General features: G+C 44.6%; 1 protein-coding gene across 3 annotated transcripts in view; it reads left to right on the plus strand.

Annotated features, from left to right (window-relative positions):
* The window catches only part of BRCA2 (BRCA2 DNA repair associated), an 89312-nt gene extending 81966 nt beyond the window's left edge, over positions 1-7346 (plus strand). For 2 of the 3 annotated variants that reach the window (XM_037892049.2, XM_037892054.2), the window contains exons 25-27: positions 3621-3877; positions 4909-5061; positions 6557-7346. In XM_037892049.2, the coding sequence (XP_037747977.1) occupies positions 3621-3877; positions 4909-5061; positions 6557-7198 (1052 nt within the window). In that variant the 3' untranslated portion in view covers positions 7199-7346. Of the gene's footprint in view, positions 1-3620; positions 3878-4908; positions 5062-6556 lie in introns of those variants that run through there. The other variant, XM_043531581.1, reaches the window with a different exon arrangement.
* Positions 7347-16810: the final 9464 nt, after the last annotated feature.

Here is a 16810-nt window from a genome sequence, read left to right on the forward strand (position 1 = left end):
TCACCCTTCGTCCTCGCGGCGCAGATCTCCGTCGCTTACCCCGTGGGAGTGCTCCCCTTCTCAATACTGGTCCCCCCGACATTGGCACCGATCCTCCCACTCCAAGCGCCAGTCTCGGGTGGCCACAGGCAGACACAGGCATCGATGGCCCCACCATGGTCACCGGAAGGGGATTCCTCCGGCATGGAAGGGCAGCTTAGTACCTCACTGAGACTCCGCCAGCGTAACTGGACACCTGAGGCCCCATCGACGTCTACGGCGCCACCTTGGCAGCACGGTCACTGGCCTCCCCAGTGGCCTTATTGGAGTGCGTGGGGCATGCTGGTGATGACGATGCCCCCTTTGCACCATTCAGCTGCCGCCACCTCAGAGCAACAGTTGACTGCACCGGCGGCACCGGGCTTGGTGCATGAAACATGCTTGGAGGTTGGGGTAGAGGAGACAGTGCCCACCCGCTACCCCCACGGGGGATGATGCCCTGGGGCCTCCCCCCACGGTACAGTCATTGTCTGAGATTTACGGCCTGCTGACATGAATGCTTTTAGCAATAAGTAATAGTGGTTTCAGGCTCTTTACTGGTTTGCCAAAATCTCCCCATACACCCTACGGATACTGCTAAGGGAAAAACTTCCGGCACCAGTGCATATGGCGAGCACACACACCTAATATGGAATGAACATGAGCAACACATCTCGAAGAACACCAGTTACAGAAAAGGTAACTGTCTTTTCTCCTTCCTTGCTAAGTAGAGGACCTACCCTTTCTTTCATCTTGCTCCTAATGTAATTATAACCTCTTCTTACTGTCTTTTATGTCCTGTGCTTGATGTCACTCATTTTGTGCCTTAGCCTTTCTGATTTTGTCTCTATATGTTTGTGCTATCCTTTTGTTCTATCTCCTTAGCAATTCCTGCATGTTTCCATTTTTGGTAGGATTCCTTTTTTGATTTTTCAGGTCATTAAAGAGCTCCTGATGAAGTGATTTTGGCCTCTTACTGTTTTTTCTCTTTCCTTTGCATTGGATTAGTTTACATTGTGCCAGCTCTCCTGGACTCCTTTATCCTTTAGATTTTTTCCCCATGGGACATTTTCTGAGTTTGTTAGACTCCTTTATTGAAGTCCATTGTCCTTATTCTGCTGCCCTAATTCGTTCCTTTCCTTTGACACATAAAAGCGATCGTTTCATGATCATTTTCATCCAAATTACCTTCCACCTTCAGATTTGCCACCAATTCCTCTCTGTTGGTCAGAATCAAATCTAAAATGGCTGTCTCCCTGGTTACTGCCTCAACTTTCTGAAAGAAAAACTTATCCCAAATACATTCCAATAACTTACAGGAAATTTTGTTTTTTGTCATATTACATTTTCCAACAGATGTCTGGGAGTTAAAGTCCCCCATTACTACCAGGTCTTGTGTTTTGGATATTTATGTTGTTTGCTCTAGAAATGCCTCATCCACCTCCCCCTCCTCCTGATTTGGTGTTCTATAGTAGACCCCACTATAATAAATCTGCTGATATGGACCTTTCACCATAGTATCTGAGGGCTGTCTGAGACTTTAGAAATAGTAACAACAATCTTTCTTCATTCCCGGCCATTGAGGAAAAATATCTTGATTAATTATTTGTTGGGGAAGAACTTAGTGGAGATGAGTTTTGTTTTTAAGTTTGGTATTCTCATCTATTGCAGGAGTGATTTCCTGTGTCTAGGTTCAATACCTGTGAAATTTCTGTCCTCTATACTCATGAGTTCCCCTCTTGATCAGCAGTTGCATGGATCCAGTGGAACCTAGCTGTTGAAGGTGATGGTTGCAGAGAGACCGGTGATCTTATTGGTAACTAGAGAAAATCCTAGAGAGGGCTTTTGAATATCAAAACAAAGACCTGGAACTGGACTCTCTCTTCAGTAGTGAACTAGTGAAGAGAATGAATTACACACCAGACTAATGTAGTCAGGACAACCTTTCTTGCTAAGCAGATGAGCAGCTATATTTTCTACCAGTTAGACCTTTTTTAAGGTGTCTGGCTTCATTCCTAGATATAAGCAGCAGTAAACAAATCTGGAGGTCACCAATATTTGGTCTTTGTGGCAGTTCTGTTCCCAGGAGGATGTAGCACAATCTTCTGGGCAGTTACAGATAGAAATGGGCATTTATTTTTTTTTTGTTGGAATGGTTATTTAGGCATCTGGTAGCACTGAATCCATCAGGGGGAACCCCAAGCTACAGACCAACTTTTAGTCTAAGGTGAGATGTCCTTGATAGTGGGGATGTTATAGCTGAGGCAAGTTCTTTGAAGCATTTCTCTCTCTCTACCAACATGACTTCAGTCTTACCTGGGTTCAGTCAAGTGTTGATTACAACTAGGCATTGAGAAATCTGGGAAATAGAGCTGGCTTATATTTGACAAAAGGAAATGTAGATCTGGTTGTTGTTGATGTACTGGTGCTGCCTGCATCTCAGCCTGTGGTGTCTCATCAGCTCTCTCCAGGACTTCATGTAGATGTTGAATAGTAAGGAGGAGAGGACTGAGTTTTATGAGACCCTACAGGTAAGGGCTCCAGAAGTGGAGGAACAATTGCCCATAATCCTCTTGGTTTGGACATAGAGGAAGGACATTTCAATATCTAGTGATTAGCGCTATCAAACGCTACAGATGGGTACAGCAGGATGAATATGGCTTTATTTTACTTGTCAGTGGACAGATCATCTACCAGAACAAGCAATGTCTCGATACCACGCCCTGACCTGAAGTTGACCTAATAAATCTTCCCTCTCCAGTTTCTTTGAGAATATTGTGCTGCGAAACCTCTTTTCCTTTTACTGCTATATCACCAGTCCTACTGCTGCTTTCTTCCTTTTCTCTTGGAAATAATAAAAGCTGTAAGGTTGTCTTCAGAGATTGCTTACAATGTTATTATCTTCAACTCTCATCTCTGAAGCCCTGAATTGTTCTGCTAAGCTTGATGTGTTTTCTTTCACACAGAAATTAATTAGACAACTACTAAGGGATCTTCACCAGAAGTTGTTTGTGAAGTATTCTGCTTGCAGATTGTAAAGTATTTTATATATTTTTGAATAGAGATTTCTCACTGTTCTTTTACTTTCATCTCCTGGTTTAGTCAACTACTACTTTGCGGGCATAATTTTTGTTTCTACACAAAAGTTATACTTGTAACTTGTAAAAAAAAAAATTGATCATTTATAAGTATCCTTCAAATTTTTGCAGTAACATGGTACAAGGACTTACAATATTTTGGGGTTTTTTTTAATGACCTAAGGCATTTTACCCCACTAGACAGCATAGATATTTTAAATATTAGTTTGAGTCCCAGATGCATTTGACTTGAAAGGTATTAAGGGCAAAATTCTGCTCTGTTATGCCAGTGTAAATATAGAGTACAGCAACTCTACTGAAGTCAGTAGAATTACATCAGATTAACACTAGTGTAATTAAGAGCAGAACCTGGCCCTAAGTAAATAAAAATCATTTTGCAAGTAGGAAGGCTTCCTTTCTTTGGACTTTGGAAAAACAACCCAAAAGTAATAATAGAGCAGGTTTTTTTCTAGGAAAACATCTGTCCAAACTGCATGTATCATTTTGTTAATTAAAACTTTTTAGGTTTCACTACTCTGGTATATTTGTCAGATGAAGATCATAATCTAGTGGCCATCAAGATCTGGACAGACCTTAAGCAACTTGCTATTGAAGACATAATTAACCCTTTTACATTGATTTCTGCAAGCAATCTTCAGTGGAGATCTGAATTCAAATCAGAAATTCCCACCTTATTTGCTGGAGACCTTTCCATATTCTCTGCAAGTCCTAAGGATCGCTATCTTCAAGAGAGATTTAATAAACTGAAGAGCACAACAGAGGTAAAGTGGTGGATTTTTTAATACAGTAGTTATTAGTACAGTACAGGTTTTTTTTCAATATAGAGTCCATTAACACAGGTAATACTCTGACCAACCTATGGTAACACTGATAATATTCAGTTTGATTGATGGGATTTTTGCAGGGGGGTTGTTTGTTTTTTCTTCTGGAGGAGCCTCCATATCACTCATGGAATTTCTTCATTTTTCTTGGCTTTTCACTACTATCCTCAAGGGCACTGTCAGGGTCATCATCCTCAGCCTAAGAAAAGTAGAATAGTTTTCTATGTGGAACCTGTCATTGCCACTTTAATTGGATGAAGTTAAAGATATGAGAAGTACACTGCTTTTGTATAGTTGAGCCCATTTGTTAACAACAGTTTGCTCTCACAATATTTTTGCAGTGACTGCAGTTTTTCAACTGAACTGTGTCAAGTGGAATATGAAATCAACATAGCATGCATTTTCTCCCATTTATTTAGTTTTCTTTCAAATGTATACAAATATACACGAACAATTAGAATTACTTTTCAAGTAGCAAAACTTCATACTGTCATAAGCTATTGTTTCATATAGCTAGTATATATAGAAAATATATAAATATTTGAAAAATCATTGATAGTACCTGAAATAATTGGTATTAACTGCAGTTTGGCACCGGATGCCAGACATTTGTAATTCACATTGAATAGGAAATAATTTCATGTCAGTTGATACTAAACAAGTACATTTATTTTGTTTTGGATTATTAGGCACGCTGGGGGAGTTTAATTTTTTTCCCCATTAACAGGAACGAAGTAGGATTAACAATTTTACATTGTTCTCTAAGAGCTGCAGTAAAATTTGTTTTAAATTCACAACTTGAATTAGTAATATTTAAATCACTTACTAGCCAGGAGACATGCATGATAATGTTCACAAAGCTCATCTTAGCATTATTGTTTCAGTAGTAAACATAATCTGAGATGTTATATTTTATACACATTTTAAAAACCACACAACCTCCTTACATTTTTCTCTCTTCTGTCTTGTAGAATGTAAATTGCTTTTACAATGAAGCAGAACGCAAACTGATGAATTTGCTTCAAAGAAATGACCCACAACCATATAACTTACCTAAAGAGTGTGGTTTAGATCACCTTTCTCCTTCCTGGAAATCAGGACTTGATGCAGGAAATAAATGTCTGGTAAGTTTAATGAAGTGTAAGATTAGTGTTTCCTTAGACCTCTCAGAGCTGTTTGAACCAGTATATGCAAACTAGTCTGGGGATGGTACTTCTCTAGAACTGTTCACAATCTCAAGGACTGAAATAATCACCTCCCACTGTTTTTAGTTCCTGGAGTGTTGTGGTAACCATCCTCCAGGGAGTAGAGTACAATCCATAGCCCAAAATGTTCCATATAACATTCATAAAGTCAAATAAAGTGGTCTCAAGATATGCCTTTGTTCATCACATCTGTAAGACTTCCTATCTAACTTTTATCTGAAACAAACTGGGGGCCTGGCTACACTTGCAGATGTAGAGCGCTTTGAGTTAAACCCGCCTTTGTAGAGCTCAGTAGGGAAAGTGCTGCAATCTGTCCACAGTGACAGCTACAAGCGACTGACATGGCCACATTAGCAGCTCTTGCAACGGCCACAGAGAGCAGTGCATTGTGGTAGCTATCCCAGCATGCAAGTGGCTGCAACGTGCTTTTCAAATGGAGGGAGTGGGGTGGAGTGTGACAGGGAGTGTGTTGTGTGTTTGTGGGGGGAGCGAGAGTGGGTTTTTGGGGGGCTGAGAGCATGTCAGCATGCTGTCTTGTAAATTTAGACAGCAGCAGACCCCCGCTCCCCTCCGTCTCTCTCTCTCACACGCAGCATTCCACAGTAATGGTTGCTTTGTCTCAGAGCAGATAAGCATGTCGGCTGTCAGAAACGGAGCTTTCAAAGGGCATATCTGCATTCTTACAGTGAGTTCAAAACAATGAGAAGAGAGGCCACTTGACTTAAGGGGATTATGGGACGTTTCTGGAGGCTGATCAGAGCGCAGTAATGCAACACCTTGTTCATACTGACGCCTGGGCGTTTCAGCCACTACACAACAAGCATTAATCTTCTTGCCGAGGTGGAGTACCAAGAGCGCTCTAGTCAGAGTGCTCTACGTGCCTTGCCAGTGTGGCCAGGGAGTGAGCTAGGGCGCCCGGGGCTGCTTTAACGCGCTCTAACTCGCAAGTGTAGCCAAGCTCTAAAGATCAGTTCCCAGCTTTCAGTTCAAGAGCAACATACCCTATTTTCCTTTTTTGTCTCCCTACTTCCCTACCTCTTATTTCTTCAGCCTCTTGTCATTTAGAATATATTAGGTCAGCCTGTCTTTTCGTAGCTGGTCAGGCATTTTATGAATCCTCATCATCTGATGGAAGAGGTTTCCCATATGGGAAATTTAGATTTGAGATACAGCGCCAAACTGTTCTCTCCCTTAATATGTATGTACATAGGGACCCTCCTGGAGTCATACAACTTTTTTCTACTAACTTCAGCTTGAGATTGATAGCCACTACCAGAAGAGTGACTAATGTGCTCAGACATAAATGGTGGCACAGTATCGTTTTGTCCAATTTTTTATTGTATGTGGAAATAATAGGAAATTAACTAAAATAAGGAGCTTGACTCAACATTAAAACTTTCTTCTTTTTAACTAGATTTCCTCTCCTAATAGCGAAATAAAGTATCAGAGGTCTTTGCCAGCCAGCAAGCGTGACCTGAAACTTGTTCCACAAGGCTCAGCACAAATGACCCCACATACTTCTTATAGTGAAGAACCCCCCAAGAACTGCAAAAAAAGAAAAGCTCTGGACCTGCTCAGTCAAATACCTTCCCCTCCTCCAGTGACACCAATCAATTCGTTTGTTTCTTCATCTTTGAAAAAGGCTTTTCAGCCACCACGAAGCTCTGGTGTCCAGTATAACAAATCATTGAAGAGAACAAATCATAACTCTGGTCATATCAACTCCTTTAAAAGGACAAATGAAACTGCCCCTCTTCCTGAGAATGACTTGGTTGCTGATGAAGAACTTGCAATGATAAACACACAAGTGCTCTTGTATAAATTGCCAGAAGAAAAGAAGATAGATTGTGTGGCTGAATCCACCAGTGCAATATCCAATTATTCATCAGATCACCTTTTACTCAATAAGAATTCTCCTAAGTCTGCTGCAGAAACAAAAACTTTACAAAACAATACTGAAGGAGCTGAGGCTCCTGGGAAAGACCCAAGGGAAAGTGAGGGCTCATTAGCAATCCAAAAGAAGCTACAAAGGCTAAGAAAACGAAAATGCTACTAAATGCATATGTACCGTACTGTATATACTTCATATTTAAATGATTTTTTTAGTCTTTGCACATTGTAAACATTTATACAGTACCTAATTGTACTTAATAATGCACATCTATATTGCAAAAACAAAGGTTTAATAAATAGAATTTGCTCTATGGAATAGAAAACCTTAGCGTTGAACAAGAATGGTACGATCTTTTATCCGTTAAGATCTCCTTCATACCAGTATATTACAGCAGCACTGCTCACAGTGGTGTAGTTAAAGGTCTGCCAACATTTAGTTGTGAACCCGTATTTTGAACCTGATGTATTGATAAAGTACAAATAGATTATTTGTTTTAAATTAAACTGTTGGCTTTTCTGACTTTCTTGGATTATCCAGGAAGTCATTAGAATGTATTTACAGTATTTAGCTGCTGAATCTAGAATCCAAGTTTTGCTGGTCATATATCTACTACTACTAGTTTTTGGATGAAGAGATCACCTAGAACTGTAACGTCATGAAAGGGGCTCACATCTTCTTCATTTATTTATAACATGTAAACAATCAAATCCACTTGCCTAGAACGTATCCTTCAATTCCAGGGTTGAATACATATTTTTACTGACCACTTTTATTTTAGTTCTGGTTGTACATACCAAGTGAGGTTTGTCAGAGCTGGATTTCCCCATGACAAATCACAAAGATTCACTAGAGGGAGAAGCCGCCTCCCTGACTAGGGCTACTTGTTTGACTGCAGCTTTTCCTCCTCAACCGCCTTCCTCTCCACCATGTCCTACTGGCAAGAAGGGGTAAGGATTGTCTGAAAAATTAAGCTAGCAGCTCTGGCAAACCTGCTGCAGAGACCTGCTATGATTAACATTAGCAAGTTGGACCGGGACTCCTGTTGTTATGCTTAAAGGAGGACTATAGGGAACATGGTGGGGTGTAAAAGGACTCACCACTGACTCACTAATACTGCTGTTGCACACCTTTTCCCAATTTCCTGTCCCTAATGAGTATCTGGCTCCCTACTTCCCAATTATTTATAAGTGGTAGAGTGGAGATCCTCTCTAGCATAATGTACAAGGTTTGTCACAGCACAAACCTGTTTCTCCCCACCCAACAGAAACACCATTTTCCCCATAAAATATCTGCTTTCCTTCAGTGACCACTATGGAAAGCCCAGCTCCCACACACAAACATTGCTGTTGCTTCCTCCATGCCACCTACCTACCCTCTCCACCCTTCCATGTCTACTTGCACAAACCTTGCTGCTTCTCCCTCTGTGCTGCTGACCATCCCCTCTGCCCTCCCATGTCCACAATTGTTCTATGCCGTGCTCCTTCTGTTCCAGTCCAATTCCTCAACTCCTGCTGTCCTCCCCACTTCCTCCAAGGGTGTACACCAAAATAACTCAGTACTGCCCCCTGCCCAACACTCCCCATTCCTCTACTTCTAAAAGATTTCTCAAGGTGTTCAGATATGATGGTAATAGCTGTGCTAAGCACAGCTTCTATGTTTAGTCATCACTAATGGGTTAATGCTTGTATCTGTGAAATTCAGAGGTGGTCCAATGTTGCTGGAAGCTCCTGAACTAAGCCCTACTCAGCTCAGACTTCCAAATCTGCCTCTAGCTGCACAAGTTGGTGGTTCAGTTTCTCCTGACCATTTTGATTTATAATTTTAATTTTTGTTTGTTTTTGTGCAGTACCAATTTACAATCTTTCTTCCTTCTCCTCCCCTGAATTATGTATTTGGCAGCATGGTTGTTTCAACCACCCAGATCCACCACTGCTGCACCTCCCTTCTGAAATTCCTGCATAGCAGAGCTGTCCCACAAATACTGTGCTAAATCTAAGCAGCATTCTCAATGTGGGGCAGCCTTTACAGGCTCTACAGCAGGTGACTTATGCTCTGCCTGTTCACAGCCAGCCAGTGCTCTCACTGCCAGAGCATAGGGCTGAGAGTTGGATCAGCACCTCCTCCCCTGAGAAGCTGCAAATCCAATAAGGACCTTCTGAGCATTTTGAGGAGAGAATCTAAGGAGGCTACCATCTGGCCAGCGGATTGGGGGTAAGTCCCTGGGTCAGAGGGGAAAAATTCCTGAAGGAATCCAAAGCTGCCTCCTCTCTTCAGGATACCAAAGTGTGTATGGGGGGGGGGGGGGGGGAGGCATTCTCAGCTCCATGGGGAAAGAACCAGGGCTTGTATGCAGCTCCCCTTCCTCCCATTATGAACAGGGGGATTCTCATGAAGCTTGGGGCTACATCTTGCAAACTCCAGAAACTGTGTCCCAAAAAAGGCAAAAGCAACCATCCCCTTCATAATAGCAATTTGTAGTGATAATGAACAAGTGGTATAAAAATCAGGGGTTAAACTCCTACCTTGCCTTCCCTCCCCTTGAAGAAGTGTTTGCTGGGATTTTGCTAGTACACAGAGCCTCTTTCACAGTGTTCTGTATTATTATTATTATTATTTATTACCGTGTATCCTGTAAGCCCTAGTCATGGACCAGGACCTCATTGTGCTAGGCTCAGTACATACATGGGACAAAAAAGACAATCCCTATCCCGAAGAGCTTACAATCTAAATACAAGACAAGAGACAACAGATGGATACAGACTGAAGGAGGACTGCAAGGAAAGAATGAGACAAATATTGGTGAACATGATAGGCAGTGGTATCAGCACACCAACAATCTCACTGTTGTCTTGTATCAAGCTCACCACCTCTTTCTCACTTCCTGGCAGCATGTCTGGGCATGCAGGGAAACCTATTATTCCGGTGAAGCCCTGGTTTAGGCTGCAGTGTAATGGGAATTGTGCTTAAGGGCCTTTGTCCAGGGAAAGTGGCTCAGATTTCAGGCAGCTGCAGAATGGTCCTGTTGGACTTGATGGACAGTCAAGGAACCTTCATTGCACTGTCAGAAAAGACCAGACCTCTTGAAGCAGGGACTTCTCCTTTAATCAGACCTAGACAACCTACAGTTAGCCTGGGCATCAAAAGAAAAGAATAGTTCAGCAGAGTTTCTCCATTAGTCTCATTGATCCATTTTGATTTCCAGACAAAACTCAACCAGAAAATTTCAGTCATTGATCTTGGAGAGACAAGGAGGGTGAGTTAATACCTTTTATTGAACCAATTTCTGTTGTTGAGAGAGACAAGTTTTTTCGAGTGATGGTCCCTGTTGTATTCCACTGAGGGTTATGTGCCATGCGCCCAAAGCTGGAGCTTTTTCGAAGTAGTTATGTCTGTCAGTCCGCACATGTGCCCTTGCACTGCCTCATGGTTTCTCCCAAGGCGATGAAGGGCGGGGCAGAGCAGACTCACCGCATGCTCAGATCCTTTTCACCACCACATGATCTGAGTTGGAGCTTCTGCTGTCTTCCCGTCGGTGTGATGCATTTTCCAATCTTCTGTAAAACTATTTTTATTTTTGTACATAGTCAGGATTCTTGCCATTTTTGTAGTAGTTTTCTTGCTTCTAGAAGTTTTGTAGGTTTACACGCTAGGGATGCCGCTTCCGTGGTTCTCATCAAACAATCCCTAACCCCTTCCCCGCCACAGCACCCAGGTTTGGGTACTGTATACAGTCAAGATTTTTTGCTGTTTTTGTAGTAATTTTCTTGTTTCTGAAAGTTCTTGTACGATTAAGGACTTTGGGCACTGCTTCCGTGGTCTCCCACTGAACAATCCCCCACTCCAGCATCCAGGTCTGGGTACTGGATTATGCCAAAGAACCTGGGATTCAAAGTCTGTGCTTCCTGCCTCCATCTATTTCCTCTCAGCAATGAACACCAACATTGTCTGTACTGTTTGGTGGAAACTCGCGCTATGTCCCGGTGCAGTATCTGCCCCTCCTTCCCTTCTGTATTAAGAAGTACCTCATGGACATCACCATGGGGCCGCAGCTGGATCTTTGCTAGGGAATCCCCACGTACGTCAGCCAGAACAGTTCAAGAGCCTCCTACCATAGAGCCTCAGTACAGCTCTACCGGTACCAATGCTACGGACCCTGCGCCAGGGCCTAGCCGTCAGTCACGGAAGTATGCACATAAGCATGACAGTAGGTCTTCCTCCAGGTCTAAGAAAGAACCCATCCACGAGTTCCAGCCATGGAGCAACACTGCGTTCCAAGGCCCACAAGACTGACAAAAAGTCACATCACTCACCAGATCTGCCAGTCCCAGACCCCTCCTGCATCAGCTCCGCTGGTATCCTATGAGTCGTCGGGCTTGAGACAGATCTCCTTACTTGCCCTGGTTCCGTCCGTAGACCAAGGTACCACTGACTTAGGGAAACTTGGAAGTGCTCCTGGGCCTTTATCTCTGAGTTGTTCTCTCTGGAAAGGATGAGGTCTCCGTGTGTTCCGGTACTCTCACCTACTAAGAGAGCTCCATCCAGTGTCTTGGATCCACCACCTTCTGGACGTGTTCCTACACACACCCCATTCTGTCGGCATCGCCATTTGTACAGGACTCTGAGTCTGAGGATCCGGATGTTATGCATGGTCTGCCACTTCCATTCCAAAGACATAACTATCAGAGGGTTCCGACAGCACCGTGGCAATACCCTCCCTTACCTAAGCCCAGGAGTCATTGGTACTCGACTCCTTGGGCACCACCATTGTAACAGCAGGATCAACCAGGTTGGCCATATTGGAGCTTGTGGCCCCAATATTTGGCTTTGGAACAGTCTCTTTCAATGTGGGAGGACTCCTCTGTTTCACTGCCTCATCATTTGTCAAATAGATGTTCAGAACCAGTGCTAGATGATGCACCAATCAGCCTGGCCCTGACAGATCCGGAGAGGTTTCCCTTGTCGTTCCCGCACATGGCTGTGTCATCGATACCCTCCTCTTCTCCAGACGACTATTGTCAGTTTCACGAGCTGCTACAGATGATAACTAACACTATTCAGAACCCATTAGAAGAGGTACAGGACAGTCAACACCAACTACTAGACATTTTGCACACATCAGTACCAGCCAGGGTGGCCCTACCAATCAATGATGCCATTCTACAACCAGCAGGCACCATGTGAACCCAAGCCACGTGTGCCCCCACCCTGAAAGGGGCAGGAAAGTGATACTATGTCTCCCTGCAAGGGGTCTGAGTTTCTGTTCTCACGTCCTCCACCCAATTCCCTGATGATTCTGGCTGCTACGGAGCAGGCTAAAAAACAGCATCTACACTGCACACCTGCTGATGAGGGCAAGAGGTTAGACCTTATAAGTCGAAAAGTCTTCTCAGTCAACCTCCAGTTCCAGATCTCGAACTATCTGGTATTGATGACCAACTATGATTTTGTAAACTGTGGACAGATGGTGGATTTTGCTGATAAGCTACCTCAACAGGATCTTGCCTGATTCCAAGCTATTTTAGAAGAAAACAAGTTAATCGCTAAGTCCGTACTTAACGCAGCAGTTGATTCAGCAGACATGTCCTCGTGCATATTGGCAACTGGAATTGTCATGAAGAGGGAATTCTGGTTGCATTCCTTAGGTTTCCCTAGGGAGGTACAGAAAACAATTGAGGCCCTCTCTTTGGATGAATCATATCGCTCAGTCAGAAGACGGATGATTCCTTGAACTCACTAAAAGACTCCAGAGCCACCCTGTGTTCCTTAGGCATATATATGCCAGCACCAAAGCAGAAATTTTACCATCCGCCGCCTACACAATGCTACAGGTCTTCCCATTTCTATCACCAAGCCTACATGCCTCCACAGAAACACCCAAAGGTTCACAGATCCTGTCTGCCACAGGTGCCAACTTTTCAAACTGCCAGGGGTTGTTAGACTCCTGGCTGTGCCCCAGGCCCTGCCCCCACCCCACCCCTTCTCCCAAGGCCCCACCCACACCCCACCTCTTCCCGCTCCAGGTCCAGCCTCCCTGCACGCCACAAAACAGCTGTTCATGCAGGGAGGGAGGGAGAGGTGCTGATCCATGGGACCCACCAGCGGGCGGGAAGCGCTCGGGGTGGAGGCAGATGATAGGGGGGCTGCCGGTGGATGCTCAGCCCCCATCACATTTTCCCAGTGGTTGCTCCAGCCCCAGTCGTCATGTAAGTGATATATCTGAGTTCAACTAGAGAGCCGTTAGCCTCTTTGCATCTCAACTCTCTTGCCAGCCACACTTTCGAGGGTCATCTCAAACTATTTCTGCCAGCATGGAGAGTGATAATGGACAAGTAGGTCCTGGATGTCACTCGACATGGCTATACCATAGAGTCTATGGTGCTATCTCCTCCACATCTCCTGCCCCAATCGTGGCCCAAGGATCATTCTCATAACAGTATGCTTACTCTAGAGGTGGACACCCTCCTGCAGAGAGGAGTAGTGGAGCCAGTCCCTGCAGCCTATCAGCACAGACTTCTGTTCCAACTATTTTCTGGTACCCAAGAAGAAGTGGTGATGAAGACCAATATTGGACGTCTGACACCTCAACCGTTCCATTCATAAGCTGGAGTTCCACATGGCTCACTAGAAGAAGTCATGTGGCTCATTGCTTTCGATATGCAAGATGCCTACTTCCATATCGACATTCACAGAACCCACAAATGGTTCCTGAGATTGATGATGGGTCCTCGGCATTTCCAATACAGGGTTCTCCCACTCAGACTTGCCACTACCCCATGGGTCTTCACACAGGTTTTCTCTGTGGTAGAGGTTCACCTCTGACGTCAAGTCCTTGTCTTCCCTTACCTAGATAACTGGCTGCTGGTGGCACGATCCAGAAAGGAAGCTGAAGAGTCGACATCCCAGCTCCTTCTACTCCTCTCCTTCCTAGGAGTAAACGTCAATGTTGAAAAATTGACTTTGCATCCTACTCAGTTCCTGGAATTCCAAGGAGCATGCATCGATGCAGCCTCAGCACGCACTTATCTGCCAGAAGACAGGTTCCAAAGCTTACTACACCTGATCACCTTGATGACTACCAGTCCCTCAGTCTAGCCAGAACTTGCCTTTCCCTCCTTGGTCACATGGGAGCGTGCACTTACATCATGGCCTTTGCTTGCCTGTGCTTCCACTGTCTACAGCTATGGCTACAGGGAGTCTACTCCCCTGTACACCTACCCATGGACACCATTCTTGCCATTCCACCAGAAATCATCTCTTCCCTTCAGTGAGGGACAGGCCCGCTCCAAGTTTGCTCCAGAATGCCCTTCCTTCCGTCTTCCCCTAGCATGACAATCATAACAGACATGTCACTTGATGGCTGGGGCACCCACAAGGGAGATTGCATGACAAAAGGCACTTGGGCCACTCGCGAAGCCAGGATGCACATCAACATCCTGAAACTTTGGGCAGTGCACAAGGCATGCTGCATGTTTTTACCAGCTCTCCGTTCTCATCATGTCCTCGTCACGTTGGACAACACCACTATGGTTTACTACATAAACGAACAAGGGGGCACAAGGTCCCCAACATTGTGTGCAGAAGCTTTATGCCTTTGGAAATGGTGCATTGCACACCATATCCTTCTTCGGCAGCCTACCTGCCAGGAACTCAGAATGTGATTGCTGATGCCTTCCGCAGGAACCTTGCAACCAACCATGAATGGGAGTTACACGTCACAGTAATCGCGGACATTTTTGGTCACTGCAGAACTCTGATCAGGGACCTATTTGCATCTCACACCAACATCAAGTGCATTCAGTACCGTTCAAGGGGAGGATCTGGTGCCCATTCACAAGGAGGACACCCTGGTCGTCAAGTGGTCGGACTGAATCAACTAAGCCTTCCCTCCCCTACCAGTGCTGCAATGTATCCATCACAAACTCTGATGGGAGAGGGCGACGTTCAACACGATAACTCTATTCTGGCCTCACCAGTTCTGTTTTCACCTTCTTCTCCACATGTCAAAGCATCTTCCCCTCCCACTACTGATGTTTCCAGAACTGCTCACACAACACCATGGCAGACTCCGGCAGCCTGATCCACGGACGCTTCACCTGACAACTTGGTTTTTGGATGGACGCTTCCACTAGCACTGGAGTGTTTGTTGGCAGTACAAGATGTCCTCTTCAACAGCAGGAAGGACTCCATGAGACAATCCTACCAATCCAAATTGGAATGTTTCACTTCTTGGGCCCAAGAAAGGTCTTTCCCCTGAGGCTGTGGGTATCCCAACGCTCCATTTGAAAACCTCAGGGCTTGATCTCCACTCCATTAGGGTACACGCAGCAGCTATTACCGTTTTCCATCCTCCAGTGGAGAGAGATTCATTTTTTACCCATCCTTTGACTGTCTGATTCTGGAAGGGCCTTGCACATAAATACCCGCCCATTCAGCCTATCACTCCCAATGGGACCTCAACCTAATCCTTACATCATTAATGAACTCTCCGTTTGAACCTCTGGCTTCCTGCTCTCTTTCACTCCTTTCCATGAAGGTCGCCTTTCTGGTTGTTATTACCTCTGCAAGAAGGGTTGACAAACTGGGGGCCATGATGGCAAATTCCCGTTTCACCACATTCCATAATGACAAGGTTTCACTGCACCTGCATCCCAAATTTCTTCCAAAAGTGGTTTCCTGCTTCCACCTAAACCAACCCACACATCTACCCACTTTCTTTCCTAAACTGCACACCTCAAATGAGGAATGGCAGCTCCACTCCCTCGATATACGCAGAGCCCTGGCCTTTTACCTACAAAGGACAGACAAAGCCATTCTGGAAAACTCCCAAACTGTCACCATAGTGGAGAGAATTAAAGGGTAGGCCATCTCCACCCAGAGAATCTCAAAGTGGGTCTCAGGGTGCATTATGCTCTGCTATCAATTATTGGGACGGTACCCACCAGGTGGGATACGGGCCCATTCCACGAGAGTGCAAGCATCAACTACTGCCATGCTCCACGACGTGCCCCTAGCAGACATATATAAGGCAGCCACGTGGAGTACGGTACACGCCTTTTCTTCTCATTATGCTCTACTCTAGTGCATGGTTCTGTGATGGACGCCTCATTCAGTGCAGTGATCCTCCATTCAACAATTCCATCATCTTCCTTTCACCCTCCGCCTATTTAGGTATTGCTTGTTAATCACCCTCAGTGGAATACAATAGAGACCCTCACTCGAAGAAGGGGAGGTTATTTACCTGTAACTGGAAGTTCTTTGAGATGTGTGGTCCCTATCTGTATTTCAACCCCACCCTCCTTCGCTTCTGCTGAGGATCTGGTAGCTCTGTGGTGGAGAAGGAACCAAAGACACAGTTGGTCTGCCCTGTCCTTTATCACCTTGGGCAAAATCACAATGCAGTACAAGGGTGCATGCACAGACCGACAGACATTACTACTTTGAAAAAGCTTTGGCTCCAGGTGCATGGCACATGCGCATAACCCTAAGTGGAATACAGACGGATTTTGGAATTAGTTCCTCAATCTATGTCAGTGCTGTTGTCATGAGGAAAAAGTTACTCTTCGTTCCAGAAATCTTTTTGTTCAAGGTAAATTCTTTCCACAATTCCTGGGAAATAGTTCTCCCATCATTTGTTTTAATCCTTAGCACCCTTTGGAAAATGATGAAAGTATATCTCAAACATATGGAGAACACACACCAATTGTACTCTGCTCAGATCATTCCATCCAAAAGGCTAAGGCCTTAGGGCCACAGCTTGCTGCAGCAAGATGTCAA

This window comes from Chelonia mydas, chromosome 1 (assembly GCF_015237465.2).
Source record: "Chelonia mydas isolate rCheMyd1 chromosome 1, rCheMyd1.pri.v2, whole genome shotgun sequence".
Taxonomy (NCBI): Eukaryota; Metazoa; Chordata; order Testudines; family Cheloniidae; genus Chelonia; species Chelonia mydas.